This window comes from Perna viridis, chromosome 5, assembly GCF_037379345.1.
Source record: "Perna viridis isolate PV_CMFRI_1.1 ecotype Kerala chromosome 5, ASM3737934v1, whole genome shotgun sequence".
In the NCBI taxonomy this organism is placed as follows: Eukaryota; Metazoa; Mollusca; class Bivalvia; order Mytilida; family Mytilidae; genus Perna; species Perna viridis.
The window spans coordinates 30,958,690-30,976,196 of NC_142449.1; the positions used below are offsets into that span (position 1 = coordinate 30,958,690).

General features: G+C 33.3%; 1 protein-coding gene across 1 annotated transcript in view; it reads left to right on the forward strand.

Annotated features, from left to right (window-relative positions):
- The window catches only part of LOC148617054 (A disintegrin and metalloproteinase with thrombospondin motifs 18-like), a 63,289-nt gene that overhangs the window by 18,727 nt on the left and 27,055 nt on the right, over nt 1-17,507 (forward strand). The window contains exons 3-7 of the mRNA XM_088584343.1: nt 143-444; nt 13,774-13,921; nt 15,449-15,699; nt 16,126-16,209; nt 17,271-17,430. Of these exons, the coding sequence (XP_088440469.1) occupies nt 143-444; nt 13,774-13,921; nt 15,449-15,699; nt 16,126-16,209; nt 17,271-17,430 (945 nt within the window). The remainder of the gene's footprint in view (nt 1-142; nt 445-13,773; nt 13,922-15,448; nt 15,700-16,125; nt 16,210-17,270; nt 17,431-17,507) is intronic.

Below are 17,507 nucleotides of genomic sequence, written 5' to 3' on the forward strand. Positions count from 1 at the left end.
AATTTCCCTGCTTTGAATTGTGTCCTGTATTTATGTATAACATGAATTTATTAACAAACTTGAGTCAAGTGCTCCTTGACTCATATCAGTGTTAAATCCACCTGCCTGACTAAATCGTTTCTTTTTATTGTTTTATTCACAGATTACCAGTTCATTCACCCTATAGTTCTAGAGTATCCTACATCGTCCATGCACACAAGTCAACGCCATCGACGTAGTTTAGATAATCTCAGGGAAGATCTTCTTCTTAGCTTCACTGCCTTCAATCAAACATTCCAGCTTCATCTAAGACGCAATAACCATTTTCTGGCGGGAAATTCAAAAATACAATATCGCCATGGCAACACATCATCTTCATCCGAAAATATTGGTGGAAATTGTTATTTTAGAGGCAAGATTTCGTCGGTTAGAGGAAAGGCAGCTGTCTCTCTTTGTGATGGAATGGTGAGTAGAGATTGCGTAATCTTTCTTAAAAACACCAACTTTTGGTATGTTCGTGCTTTTTGCAGTTGCATCACAAAAAAGTCTTTTAGTCCAGTTTCCAGTTTCATTTCGTTAGTTTTCCACTTCTCTGAAGGCAACAGCAGCCATTCAGAGTTTCATTGGCAGTATAAAATAGTTTCAACGCGTGAATATCTTAAAAATAAAAATGCATTATGATAAACACATTGAAAAAAGCTGGGCAGCTAAATGAATATTTCATAATACGTTTTGAATGGACCTCATTGTGACTTATGACGGGGAGCTGCATTATTGTTCCTAGACTAATGCCGGATTATACTCAATTTCAACATGACGATTGTCCCTGCGGAGTAGGACATGCTTAACCTGGTCATCTTGAGCACCTGACGTCACTTCCGTTTTTTGTGGGAGTTCATTTTGCTAGTGCTTTATTTTTATTTTATTTTATTTTCTGTCATGTCTTGTTTTCTTCATCTTCAGTTTTTATGTTTAATCTATTTTATTCGGTTGTGAATACGTAGGTCGTCTTTGTTTCCTGTTTTCGCGTTCAGGCTTAATTTAAGTCCGACCGTAAAAGAGTAATCAAGGTAACCAGGATTCTAGCAGAAGTCGTAAACAGAAACACACAACAAAGAACATAAAATAACCAAAATAATACGTATAAAGCAACAAAGGTAAATGAGCAACTCGGACTTGGAGTGAACACAGAAAACAAAGTAAAATAATGTATATCGGAATGGTCCCATTATTGAAGGTTCGGTATTTTTGCCAATGTTTTGAACAGAGCGGGAATATGTGTAGAAAAAAAAACTTGAGGACATGGTCGTTTATCTAATAAAAGTAGCACAGTAGTGTAGAAGGATTTGTCATTCCCCATATGTCTTGTGTTGAAACAAACGTCGAACTTGAGAGAGGCCTATTTTATAAAGAAAGTAGCACAATTAAATGCCTTATTGTATTTATTTCTGACTTTGTTGCTACGTTTTACAGATCAGTGAAAAGCCTTTGATATCCCCAATTGGATTAGTCTTAATACTGGAATGTTCCTTTTTTTAGAATATGTGCGTTCCAAATGTAATGATTGACGCTTATTCAAACTTGACGGGATTTCGATATAATCTAGTTATTTTCTCTTTTATAAACAAAAAAAAACCGAATATTTGATCTCAAGGTCTTCGAATTTAGGTCCCAATGAATCACAGTCTCGTTGGAATACCTTTGAGCTACATGGGAGATAAATTTGGAATTTTAAAGATAATATAACTTATACAAATACGTGATAATTACAAATTATATAAAATCTACTTTAATGTACTAAGTGATAAAACGGTTGATCACAGTTTATTCAGGGGTATCATTGAAACTAAAACACGGTGTTTGCCTTTTAGCAAACTTTCAACATATGTAGATTACAAGTAGATTCAAATTGCATAACTTTATTGATAACTTATAAAAAATATGACGTAACTTGAAATTTGTCAACAACTTTCAAACTCGAAATCAGACATAAGGTCAGAAGGGTCAATACTGTTTAGAAAAGTGTGTCACTCATCGTAAACATATCTGACAAATTACCATCAGAAGCACTTACGGTTGTAGTACATGTCTACTCCTGCAGCTTACTTGCACGGGGCGATCTTTCCCGCTAACCACATTGCATCTTTACTTGTAAGGGGTGATCTTGAAATAGTTACCTCTTTCTCTCGTTATACAGGTGGCATCTTTATTTGCAAAGGGGATTCTTTTCCATAATGCAGGTTAGATCTTTACTATAGCAAGGGGTAATTCTTTCCTATTCTTTAATAGCAAGGGACGATTCTTTCACTGTTACACAGGTCAATTCATCTTTGTTTGCAAAAGACGATTCTTTACAGTTATACAGATTACATCTTACACATCAACATCGATTTCACTTTCTGGAGTCTTAAAATAATAGAAAAAAGTACAGCACAATAGTGCGCTGTGCGTCATTATCAGAAGAAGTCACATTTTTATAGTTAGACGTTCAATATATTATTCATATATGTAACTACCTGCCGATCATCATTTTTTAATCTTCTTTTTTTATTAATTTGAAAACAAGAATTAGTCAACATTGGTTTAAACATATTTGTGGGCTGATTTGTTCTTTCAGATTTCGGCCTGTTTAACATTGCCTATTTATGAGTTTTGTAATACTCGAGAGACAATCCTTCGGGTGCATGTAATGCCTTCCCAGATAAGCCTCAAGGAGCAATGGGTCGCATCTTGTTTTATATGCCAAATTGAGATCAAAACTCTTAATTATATTGTTCACTTAGAAAAACAATGCTCCTTTGGGTTTTAGCAACCGTTCTAGTTCGTGAAATCTTAATGTACGAATCAACGCATGATTCATACGGGAGTTATAATGTCTATGTAATGTGGCAACGCCCTTCTTTTTTTTTTTATAACAGCAATGCCGTTCGATGCCTATTTTTAAAGCTGGAAAGTCCTTTGTTTTTATATAGAGTTCTAATATCGTCATTGCTTTGATTTGGAAACGATGTACCAGTTCCTTTTTCATCTCGCCATTGGAATTTCGTAAAATATGATGAAAATCATGTCTTTCGTCATATAAGCCCCCAACCGTTTACGCAACTGAAAACCACAACTATTTTTTTTAAAGAGCGGTATATAACAAAGATTTAGTGCACATTTGGCCGACTTTATTATTATGTCTTCATTGTGAATTTCCTTCATAATCCTTCTTAGTTCATACTTCCAAATACTTGACAGATTATGGATGTAACAAACTCAGTTTATAGACGCATCTGGCCTAAGATCGGACCCGCTTCTGTGATTGTCAGTTATTTTCAGCAATTTTTTCGAGCATAAGAGGCCACTTGAATCCGCAAATGCAATAATTCACCACAATATAGAATAAAAAGTCACACGTTGCTGTTGAGTACTACCACAGGCATTTGAAAAACATAAAAAAAACTAGTGTACCATTTTTTTCTGAACCCTTGAATTCGTTTACATCTTTAACATTTTTTCCTGTACTAGGCTCTATATTCTACCTTCTTTATTTTTTTTCAAAGGATATGCATATTGTTAAGTTAATTCAGCTTACCACAATCTTTGAAAAAGCCGCGGGGCATTTTGCATCACTTCAAAAGTGGGCCTTTGTGCATTTCGTTATTTTCGTCTGTAAATATCTGATATCAAATATATTTATCTTCAATTTAATATAGTGCTCTGTTATTATCAATGACAATATGTCGATCTAAATTTTTGGCAGCTGATCAAATTTCAAAAGAGAAAAGATAAATCAAAAATATTAAATGAGAAAACCTTGTTTAAGAAGTGAAAAAAAAAAACGTTTCTGCAGATGCCGCTTTAGGGTAATATTGTTCTATTTTATTGAGTCCGATCAAATTAGAAGTTTTACAGCGAATTTACTACAACAACTCACTTGATAAGATCTATTTTGTAACGGAATGATGAGCCTAGAAGTTACTTTTTTTTATTTTGTTTCATTCGATGCGTTGCATATAGTACCGTTGTTCTTTCATTTCCTTTCCCTTTTAAGTCGCTAACAGTGCGACTTCTTGCACTCGTAATTTCAGTAATTTACATTCGCATATGATTAGCATAATTATATATTACTACTCAACATTAAACTGCTGATGGGTGCCGTGTTTACCGTCATAGCTTCATAACTCTAGCTTCATACGAGACCAAAGTGTACCTCTTAAATATCATACACATGTGTTCTATGTTAGTATTGAACATAACCCAGTTTCCGATTCATACACGGGGACTCCTTACAATTGAAAATATTGGTCATATATATTTATAGCCATTGCCAGTTGTGTAATCTGGTTCCCTGGTCAACATCAAAAGCGATCCAAAGATTGCTAACAAAAATTGAGAGAAACTTGTGGAACGAAAATATTACCCTTACTTCCTGGTACCCAGTTGTTTTGTTTGAAAAACATTCTGGTCATTGCGGTTACGGAAGAGTAATCATATCAAGGGAACCAGTATTCTAGCGGAAGTCACCCGATTATAGAGCATATCCCATTCGTGCCATTTCGGATGTTGAAAGCAAGCCAAAATCAGTGACTAGAATATTTGACAATTGGCAACTTTGAAGATTTCTGTCTTGGATTTTTTGTTGTTGTTATTTTAATTTTCTTGTTTTATTAGTATATTTCTCTGTGTGTAGTGCTTGTACCATAAAAGCTCTTTTCGGCTCCTTCAGCGGTCTCACAACATCTGAGCAAATGTACCGACGGTTTCGCTGTAAATGAGAAATAAGAGATTTGATTTTAAATGACAATGTTTTCTCGCTATTGTTGGATAAGTACTTACAAGGTGAAGTTAAATTAAGTCTAAACTTTGTGAAGATGATCTTGATAGATAACGGGGACATAACAACCTACGGACCGACTTGACATGACATATACTGACAGTTCTTTTCAGTTGAAATTATGTCATACTTCAGTCTTATCTAATTCTCGTTAAAATGTATTCAGTGGGCTATTCAAATGAAGTGCTAATTTGACACTTTTTATTGACCACATGAGAATGAAGTGAATAGGAAATGGGCCATTGGTACATGCTTTATGCCTAAATTTGTAAACGCTGAGTGTTTCAGCGAGTTTTCTCGTAGTTTAAGGTTAATGTTCACTAACAAACGCCTTGAATTGAAAGAAAGCCTTTGTTGTGGTGAAGACATGATTTTTTTCACTATCACAGCCTTGTAAATATACAAAATTCAGTATTTATCCTAAGAAGTCAAATGTATTTTTAAAACTACATAAATTTTGTACAGACTCAAAGCAGAAATATGTCACATTCTTAAAGTCTCGTGATGCATATCGAAAGCAAACTGACCATCTCATATCTTTTCAATGAAAAACCTTTTTTTTTCCAGGTATACGGCATAGTATTCTTATGATCATTTAATTCATTACAGATTGTTTTCACTCTTTCTCAATGATGTTTATGCCATGTTACTTTGAAATACGGAACTCGATCATTTTATTTTATAATACCAGTTCATATAAAATTCTTACACTTCCTGCAGTAAAGGTGATTCATTGCGACTTTGTAGAAAACCTCACCGGACACAAACGATGATTTTTCAGTCTAGATAATACGTTATATTTTTACGTAACGATAGTCCTTACTGTATTCATACCTCTATTTTAAAAAAAAAACTAAGATAATTTCAATTTCCGCTAAAATCAACCTAATTAAACAAGAACGAAAACTCTTACAAAGTGTCAATTTCATACACAATCTATAACATTTTATCATTGCACTTTTTTGAGTGCAACAACTGAATAACAAACTCAGACTGGTTTTGTGGTTTGTAGACTACTTCTGAATCAGAAATAAAAGTGAACTCGATGGGTTTTAGACATTTATGAATCACCTCCTGTCTGAGTTTATAAATTAAGACTGCAACTTCATGTAAGTTAGATCTTCATATAGACCAATAAATGAGAAATGAGATTTCTGCATAACATGAATAATATCGACAACCATCATTTCTATCTGATTTGTAAATCTTATTTAAAGTCGAATTTTGCAAGTTCCTGTGTCCATTTCTAGAAAATATCACTGAGAACATGTATTATGTCAATATTTAAAAAAAAAAAAAACAATCGACTCTGGTAATAATAAATAATGCATGCAAACCCTAATTACTCAAAGTTTTCACGCTTTCAAGTTTCGAGAGTTGTCTGCCTTTTATGATGTGTGAATTTTAAGTATGTTGGAACACATTTCAGCAATAATTAGGTCAGCCTATCATGTTCTTATGGTTACAGATACGTAATGCCAGCCAAGAGTTTTGTTGGATTTTAAGTTGTGTCAACGGGTATCCATGCTCTCATCCTTTGTTTGAAAACATTTGTTTTGCCCCTGGTCTCAAATTCAGACAGACGAATTAATAGCTTTATGAAGCTGTAATCCATTTATGTGTGTATAACTGACTAGGGAAAAACGTACGTGATGAGTTTATCCATGCTTATTTTCTTCATTCCTTCCCTTCCCGATATAGTTAAACGATTGATCGATGAGTGTTTGATTAACAGAGTTCACCAATTTATTAACATTTAAATTATGACGATAGTTGAACGATGACCAGATCGATCGATTAGTTACAATGTAAGTCCGGTTCCCCTCTCGTCTTTTCTCTGTCGTTCCCTCATCGATCTGTGCATGTACACAAACTTACCTAGCTTTGAACGTGGATATTCTTCGAATCTCTAGATAATTTTTTTTCCAAAAAAAAAACAAACTTGATATTGCTCGATATATTGGATAATTGCAACATTTCAGAATAAACATTTACATTTAGTTAGCATTTATAACATAATAACAATGTAACCCTTCTGTGTTGGATGTAACAGTCAGTTGTCTATTCGTATTATCTGTATAATAAACCACCACAGTCATCAAAGCACCCTTCTCAGCATACATAAGCATTGCTGAAATCCATGTCTTACATCTTATTATGTAATCCGGCGTTTTTGCAACGATGAGCAACTATTTATTCGATGTAATCATGAGACCTTTATACCCACTCTCGTAAAATTCAAAATCATATCTTTTGAAGAGGGCAATTCAGTGTGTCAGTAGCTCAGTTCTGAACAAATTTGATAGACATCGCTGCTATATCGAGAATTTGCTTCGAAATGTGAATCTGGTTGTGAACTGACATAAGACGCCCTTTATACAGTTTTTAAATTAGGAAAGAGTTTCTATTTCTTCATATCAGACCTCAGCTGCTGAACGGATAAACTTATAGATATGTAGACATTCATGAAATACATTCGTATATTAATCAAAAGGCAACCGAGGGCGTCATACGTGCAAGTAGACCTACTTTTTGCAATATGTGCAAGGAAACAAATTAATTGCATGTCGAGCAAAACTATTTGGCTTTTCCGGTCACAGTTCCTACATTTTCATGATAAGGTTATGAGCGGATTTTCTTGGTCGTGACATGACCAGCCCACTGCACGATAAAAACTATTGAAATAATGGAGGCTAGAATAAATCTATCCAACCGATGTATTTACTAGTGTTCCATGACATAGCTTGAATGTGGCGGGGGTATTGGAATAAGCATGAAATGCTCACTCTTCCGGAGAACCCGAGTTCACCATCGGTTTTAAGTAGAGTTGTTCATCACTGTTGGTTTCTGTGTTTACTTTTTTCCGACGCAGTTGGTATAGTTTCACTTTAATTTTAAGTTTGACCTTGAAGACGTTCGTCTATGGAAACGCAAGTCACCTGATTGCAGTTCTGTTTTCTGATTTTCCAAATACTGATAACTTTTATTCAAATTTTAACAGTATGTTATTTATGTGACGCCGAGTATAGTGGCTTCGAAAAAAAAACTATCGAAAATTAAAATTGAGTGCCATGTGTTTTTTCCTAAATGTAAAAAAATAATAAGTAAAAAGAACGAAATTTAATTTTATCTTTTTTTTTTCAACGGTAGTACTTGTTACTTTTTGTCTTCTGTTGCATTCCTGGTATGAATCCTCAGCTGATTTCTGTCCATTAATTTCCACTTGTTTGACACTTCAGTTTTCCTACAGAGCATTTTTTTTTAATTAGCCAGAAAATGAATGTGATGTGTGCTATGTAACTGAATGGGCTATCGTACAAACTCGTCTCGGCCGTCCGAAAAATATTAAGCAATATTTTTTTAAATAAAACATACACATGCATTTGACGTTATTGCAATCTCTTGTATTAGAATTGCTTCTATTATTCAGTTTGAAAAAGAGGTGACATTGCTGTGTATACCTACAATTTGTAGATTACAGTTCACCCAACTCATTCCTATGCTAGATATATCATCAAAATATATTAAAGTAACACACAGCTCATTCATTTTTCAATCCGTAATGCACTTACTACTTGCTGGTGTCCATTTATCAAGGTGCACCGTCCTGTCAACATGCAACCTATATGCACAATTATGTGCATTAAGCTGATTTATAGGTCTTGGTTTTGTGTATTGAATCACGGTTTAGAGAAAGTGAATAATACGTTTTTAATTGTTCTCTTAACTGTAAGGTCGAATAAAGTGGAAAGAGTCGGCTTACCGGAGTATCACTGTTGAAAGAAAAGTATCTTTCTTACGCCTTTGAGTAATGATAAGGATTTATATGACACCGCGAGTTGTTACCAATATTGCCTTGCTTGTTCTGTTGTAAAAAACTGTGACAGTTTCTCGCAGTCTCAATGACAGTTGACTAATTATTTAGTAACAAAAACTTTCCTTTAACAAAAGACGAGAAAGCAGACAATTAATATTGCGTATTCAGATATTATATGAAAGATACTGAAAGTTTTGGTGTACGAATCTTATCGTTTGTTTTATTTGATCAAATGATTTTTTTAAAAGCATTTTTAAAACATGTTTTTTTTTCAAAAAGGAAAAAAAGAAACTGGGTTTAAATACGAAACTGTACATTATATGTACATTATATAGCGGCATATGACTCATTTGGGTTTCCTCGAGAAAGGTTAGATTCGTGCAAAGTCAGGGTAGGAAACTCACTCAAATTCTAGCCAGTCCTGAATACAATTTTTCAATACATTTACTAGATTGCTATATAGATTTCTGCTAAATTTAACCAGCCCTGCCAAAAAATAGCCAGTCCCGGGCTGGCGGGCAGGCTACTATTTCTAACCTGGCAAAGTAGTTTTTTTATTTACCCATGCTTATGAGGGGTGATATACAGTCATTGCCAACCATGTGGATAAGCTTGTTCTTATTTAGACATACTAATTGAGTCATTCAGACAATGTATGCAGTGATATTACAACGCTTAATTATACTTTCAGTTCAGGTGATTTTTTTTCTGATTTTTTGGGGTTTCCCTTTCAATAACGTTTTCAGTATCACGAAAGGTGAAATCTGATTGACAGAGTAGAGAGGACCTCTGAAGAGAAAGTGGATCTTTTTATGCATTCGGTTTTTTTAACCGTTATCAATATTTAAAATCATGAAAGCTAAATTCTTATTTAGAAGTGTGGTCATTTGTGCAGGGAGTGGATCTTTTTTTGTGCAGATTCCTTGGATTTTCACCTTTAAACAATTCTTTTGAAATCATGAAAGTTGATATCTGCATGATTGGCTGATCGAAAAGTTCATTTGAACAAAAAGTTGTGACTGAGTTGGTCGATCCTCTCTTTTCGTAATTTTGAGTCGTTTGAGCTCTCAAACCGTAGGCAAATGTTGGGGTGCAGCTAATATATCTTGGATTGCTTATACAATATAAATTCAACCTTACACCTATAAAGGTAGATCTAGAAAGAAGTTGTTGATCAATATGATTCTTATTCATTCTAATCACAAATGTCATATGACTAATCCTGGTACAGACAAACGTCTCACATCATTCTGTATATAGAATATTACCAATGTAATATTCAGACGCGCCATCTTTTGAGGGCAAAAATATCTGCGTCATTGCTGATTAAAAAATCGACCGACTAAGAATAAAAACACTTGCGCTATGTTTTGTTTTACTCGTTAGTAAAGCTTAATTTGTATATTTCATGTGACTAAGTATATTATCCATTTTTTAAAACCAAGAAAGTATAGTCGACCTATTGAACTCATTAACATTTTTGAACAAGTTCACGTGCAAATACGAAATGACAAAGTAAGAAAAATGAGTTATGTGTGTCATAATCAATTACAATGCTTGACTACTTATGACCCCATAAAATTACCACCCCGTCGAAATAATTTGCCACCAAATGGGATATATTAGAGGTGTTAGTTAGACGGGGTCAATTTACAATGCGAAGTGACGGCATTAATCAAATGTTCCCTAATATTACCATTTAGACTATCAATCCCGTTATGGCTCATTATGTATAAAGTCACAAGAATGAATGCCCCTTTAACACGCTGCATATATTTAAAACTGTTAGACTGAACTGATTTCCAAATCAATTTAGATTCCCAAAGCTATTGTGTCAGCCCAGCCATAAAATCATTACATGGGGATCATTTGCAATTTAAGTACATATGTACATATACATGACGCGGACATGTTGCGGGTCAAGAACCAATTTGTAAATCTTTATTATTATGTATAAATATGCCAGGTCTGAGAAAATAAAAATACCCCATACCCCCTCCAAAAAAAAGAAAAATAAATAATACCATTATTTATCAGTATATAAAAATGCCACACTTTGAAAAGACACGTACAAAAAGATAATAATAAAAATAAGAGAAAAAAAATTGAAAAGCCACATTTCTTAATTATGCCCATAAATGCTGTTTTAAAACGTTCGTTCCCTTTTTTATAGAGCATATATACAATGCACCTAATGTCCCAGAAAACATTTTATAAATGCAAAACTTTACACCTCACAATATATTAAACAATTTTTAACCTCCCAAAATAATACCATAGTTATTTCCCACCTCCCAAAAAATATCATGATTTTTTCACACCCCCACCTCCTCCCTCCATACCAATGGTAAAAAATGGCCCCCAAGAATAGTAATTTCTGAGAAACCCTCCAGGGATCAAGATACACCATCCTCATTTTTATAATGTATGTATGTATGTCCCTGGCCAATTATAGCGCATTTTAAAGAGCGAAGGATGCTCCTTTTTCTTCTGTGTTTAATCAACCATAGGGACTTTTTTTGCGGGGAAAGGGACATAACTACAGTTAAGCGCACATTTAACCATGTTCAGTTACAAACATTTCTCTGATCTGGATATATCCCGCCATATTTTTAAAGAACTTATTTTTTCTTGAATATTTTAGTATAATTATCTGTAAAGTTGAAGAAGCATTGGTCGGCTAAAAGCAAAATTTCTGGGAATGAGAATAGATGATACGTTTCGCCTCGGTTATAAATTTCCATGCAAAGTATTTGGAATCAATCTCCAGTGAGTAAAAATCACAAAAAATCTAGTGTCTCTGTGTACAAATACACACAATATACCAATTTATATGCCTATGGCTATGATGAATGCAAATTTTATGTAAAGAATGCATGGCAGTTTAGTAAAGAATCACATTTTTTGTTATAATTTGTTATACTTATTTAAAGAAGTGAATACAATATTTATAAAAACTTTGGGAAACACTTGGATGTACGTACATGTATCGCCGCTTTTCTGCTGTTGCTGTTGTCAAGAACCTAACCCACCTCGGATGAAATATTATTTCGATTTTATAATCAAAATCACAGCATAGCTTTTCTAAAATAGGAAAGGCAATCATTTACTTGTTTGGAATTTGCAGCTGTCGTCTGAATTTTGTTTACGTCGCATGTAAAGTATTCCCACCATCCGTGGAGAACTGTTCCAGTATCTGCACAGATTGAAACTGAAATGGATTCCATTAAGGGATAAAACATGTGAAGTATTGCAAAGTGCCTTAAAGTTATTGATCATTTTGAAAGCGAGCGGATATGGGGTTGGAAATTTTTTTTTTTTTTTTTTTTTTTTTTTTGGGGGGGGGGGGGAATATTAAAGTTATTAATTTTTTGAAAAACAACTCCCCCATTAGTTAACAAGACAGATCTTCAAATATTGATTTTGCTTGCTGCTTAAATATAAATGAAAATATTGCACTTGCGAAGCAAAAATTTTATAAATAATGTGATATTTTATTAATGAAAACAGTAAAATATAATTGGGGCGAAACACCCTGGCGCAAAACCAATCCGGGGTGAACAGGTAATCGGGGCGAAATGACTCGCTACCTCAATTTCACCACCAACTTCCCTCTGACAACAGACAAACCTCCGAATTTAGAAAAAAATGGCATAGAATGCCCTAGGTGGCAGAACAAAGAAAATATCTACAGCCAGTGGCATAGCAAGAGTTAATTAATGTGTACGCCTATTTTACAGCGACTGGTCAGGGGCCACTTAAGGCCCCAGTGGGTCCAAGGGGCGAAAGCTCCTGAGATTTAGTAAACGTAGACAATGTTTGTAATTGAAAAAATACCCCAAAAGCAAGTTGAGATCTTTAAAAATAATACATGTAGTAGGAAATTAAAATTTTACAATTTTGATGATTCTTGTATGTTTGCCCGAGTGATTATTGTCTTACTGTTTCTATATTGTATTGTGTCATTTTCCAATTTCCTTTCATTATCAATGATTTGCTTATATTAGCAAGATAAGTTAAAATTCATTTAATAGCGAAACGTTTAAATTTGTGTACTATATAGATCAAACAAGCTTCAGCTATTGGTATCAAAACATGCAAATGGAAAAAAACACATCATGCAGGTATTAATCAACCTCTTTACTGGTTTCAGAAGAGTTTACAGTTCTAGTCAGTCTAATAATTCCTGTTTTTGCGTGATGCAAAACTGTCAACTACTTTCTCTTCATTTATGGGAACTTCCCGGTGAATGTGCGACAACCCGAATGATTTTTTTGTTGTTGATGTGTACGCCCGGGCGTTTTGATGTAAATGTAGCTCCGTGCCTGACAGCGCCCATTTCCAAAAGGAATTAAAGCATGGTACACAGCTTAAATGTGTGTTGATGGTTGACTTGTACAACTATGTGTATTTACCAACCTTAATAAAAGAAAATACAAACATGTACATGTACCTTTATCTTTATATAATTTGGATTTAGAAAACCAGGAGCTTTAATTTCCCATAGGTCTCTCGTGCACATGCAGTCATATTGTCACTTTCATGATGTCTCACCTATTCTTGTCAATCATTACCAGATCGAATCGGTGAACAGTTGTAGATTAAACTTATTATTTCTGATTAATATGGTTAACTACATGTATCATGATCAGATGTGCCTCATTCATCACAAGTCACAATTTTTGGCACACACCACTCTACGTTTGGTCCAAACAAAAGTTCCTATTAGAAGTTTATCAATTACAAAAATAGACATCCATAATTTAACAAGTATCTTTTTTTAAACTAACTTTTAATGGGTCAAGAATCTCACAGATTTTGTTACAATTTCTTTAATACAAAGTATATGTGTTTATGCAATTTATAGCTTTACATAATATATACATGTAAATGTTCAGTTATAATGAAAAAAAATTATTCAAGCACATTGCCCATTGAAATTCTGATTGCATCTAGAAAATACTGTAGTGTAGCCCAGTCTCAAATTATTCAATCTTACTTACATGTACATTGTATAGGCAACTTTATACAAATTTATCTCATCAGCAGTAGGGATATATGGGTTTTTTGTACAATCTGCCAATCTTGGTAGAAATTCTGAAGTTACTAATAATTTTAATGGGTTAATTCTATATTTGTATTTTTTGTTTATTTTCAGAGTGGAGTCCTTCAGCTAGAAAATGATGACTACATATTTGAACCAACACCACGTCACCTTCTATCAACATCTTACATGGATGATGCTGTTTCACACATCTTATACAGAGCATCCTCTTCTATACATAATCAACATTTTGATATTAATTGTAAGTTTCGTTTTATATTGGTACGCATGACTCACTCTAAACCTTTTGCACACATGTCAATGGGCTTAGTATGAATTTATTGTGAACTAGCTGGAGGAATGTGAAATTCTTAAAATGTAGATGTAGCTCATATGTACATGTACATGTATAAAATGTATTTTCTAACTTTTATTCCCACACCTTCTTGAGAGAAAATGACTATAAGGGAAAAAATATATACATATCTGTTTAAGGTTACATAGGATGAAAAAATAGGGTAGGTACATGTGGTTAAAAATATTTTATTTCAAAATTTAAAATTATCGTGAGTCATGATTTAATAGTGCTCAACTGAAAAATGATAAGTTAGTGGCATTTCAACAGAAAATACAAATAAAATGTCACAGGATAGGCATAAAATATAGGGTAGGTTACTGGTAGAGTAACCTTAAACAGACATATTTTTTTCTTGGCCTAAGTTGAATTGGATTAAAATTATCTACATGTAACTCTCCATCCAATGGTGGATGAGCCCTTCACTGAAAAAAAGTATAATCATTGAATTTTCCTTACTTTTAGCCAGTCCTAAAGATGGGAATTACATGTAAAATTAAAATTACAAATTTCTGACAACAAGTACATTTTGTACCTGTACATATAGTGCAATTTGAAAGCAGCAAGATTGAATTTTTTGCATGTTATAAATGTATGCCTCTGTTATTATCATAACTTTATGATTTTCTCACTTACTTCAAAACATTAAGACTTCTTCATTTATGTTTTAAACTTGGTTAAATCAGTACATTTTAAATCTTTAAGAGATAAGCGGTTTAATAAAAATAGTTTAATGAACTTGCAATAGTTTTTATCATGGAAAAGGGAAAATAACATGTACTCTGGTAGCTACAATAAAACATGCTGGAGACCATTTATCCTGTTATTCATAACATGGAAGGTTGTTTTATTTTTGCAAGACGTTGTATAATTGTGCTTTATTTGAGATGATTTGTTTAATTGTACACAGGCAAATGTGCCACACATGAGAATCATATGGTTTGCATCATATGATTATCATATAAATCGAGCACCATATGACAATCATATGTTTCGGTATGCATATGATTATCGCATGATAATCATATGTTTTTCACTAACATACGATTATCATGTTTTTAAGCCAAAATTACCATATGAGAATCATATGATAATCATATGACTATCATATGTTCAATATCAAATGATTGTCATATGATTACCATATGATTATCATATGAATCGAGCACCATATGTTTATCATATGTAGCACATTTGGCTGTGTAATTCTCCTGCAACTGTTATGAATTATACAATTCAACCTGTCTTAATGAAACCCTGAAAACTCATCAAAGTCAGCAAAGTCTCATCATATCATAAATTGGTTCAGTTAAGACTGGTTCTATGTACATTATGATATTAGCATTTGCAGGTAGCAGGAAGCAATACTATTTTTTTTTTGCCTTACATGTAATAAGATGAAATTTTAAAAGACATGATTTCTTTTTTTCTTAGTTTCTGATTACTCAGGGAAGAATAAAAGTGATATTTATTACAATCCTACCAAACGGAAGGATGACACTCCAACAGATTCTCAACTTCAATCAAACTCTAGTTACACATACTTTAACCCAACACGGAGAAAAAGATCTACATCTAAGAAGATTACGAAATCTGTTGAAACACTTGTTGTCGTAGATAAACATGTTTACTGGAAACATGGACGTAGCAATATTACAACCTATATACTCAGTATATTTAATATAGTAAGTATAACTCTTTTTACTTTAACCAATTATTTTACCCCACAAGGATTGGTGGGTTACAGGAATAGCTGTCCATATATCTTCAATGAATTTGATGAAATTTTTCAGGAAGGTTAGTTATTATACATTGTATGTACATGTAGTTGTACATGAAGGAAGGTATTTATTTGCAAAGGGAGATTATTGAATTTAAGGGCATTATAATTGCAATTATTACTTAACTACTCAATTTGTTTTAATGAAATGTAATAGAAAGATTAGGCATCCTTACTTGTAAAAATGGACTTAAGTTTCAGCTGACAAGAAGGTTAATTTGGTAACTGTAAACAGACATACACTATACTTATTCTCGTTATATGTATATTTTATTTTAGCTGTTTAATTTTCAAATGCATAAAAGATTAAATTCCTTTACTTAATTTTTAGGTATCTCAGCTATTTCAAGAGAGTGGTAATGGGTACAGAATAAAGATAGTAGTTGTTGGTCTGGTAGTGTTGGAAGATGATGAGGTATCATAACGAATATCTTTTAACAAATTGTTTATGAGTGTCCAACAGTGATGACAAAGATAGAGATATATACATTTGTACAAATAGACCTTTTCCATATTTCTGGCATTGACTTCGTTTGTTTTTTTGTTGTTTTTTGTTTTTTGTTTTTATTTTGAGCAAAGGGAAGTAACCTTCCAGCCTGCTACACTGGTTTACTGTCTTGATTTGAGCAATGGACAACAGTAGACTTCAAATTTGAATATTTGACTTATTGTAGCTGCAGCCAGTACTTGTTATTTTGAATAATTTATTTCAAATCATTTTGCTACTTACCAAAGTGTAAATAGTTTAAGTTTCAAAGAAAAATTTTAAAAATGTTTACTGTTCTTCCTTTCCCCAATGAGACCACCAACTGGGTTGTTTGGTGTTGGTGGGTTACATCCTTTTGAAAACTTAATAAAATGGTTTGCATCCCGTAAATATGAAAGATAATCATTGCCTGTAAGACAACTACTGTTAATGTAAAAACATTTAGTGATGACATTTTCACCTGGGGATCATTTTCTTGCATATTTTGTGAATGGGAATGCAGCAAAAATTACCCCCACACAAACATTTCCATAATTACAGTATGTTTTTCTGTCACCATTGTATCTTTCAAAGTAATGGTCTCTTTCAATACAGAAGGTTTCACTGTGTTTAAAGATAGGTAATTTAATCATTATTTTATCCAAAGTCTAAATGTAACAAAAACTTAAATGATTTGCTGACATTGAGCATTATGCTTAAAATTATGTTTATACTGTAGACACTAATGATATTTTCTAGAATTGATTAAGGAGGTAGACCTAGGGTAAGGGACACAACTCTTACAAATCATTGGAACGTTTGTATTCAACATTTTACATCATTCTTATGTAAGCATCAAAGTAACTGACTGATTTCATTCTGTTTCAAATGAAAGCTTGATAGGATTTGGTGAAATTGAATTTGATACAGACATTTCACTGATTTCAAGAGTTATGTCCCTTAACCTAGATTTACAACCTTTAGCTTGGAAGCCTGTTCTCGTTTTTTAGCCAGGACTGAATATACAGAATCATGCAGACAAGACATTAAACAGTTTCTGTCAGTGGCAGGCCATGCTAAAACATGGAAGACGCCAACCACATGATCATGCCATTCTCTTGACTGGACTAGATATATGTGCCTTTAGTGACCACCCCTGTGATACTCTTGGTATTTATTATTTCTACAAAGTTTATGATTCATGTAACATATTTTAATTTTTTTTTTCAGTAGTGCAAGGATCAGCC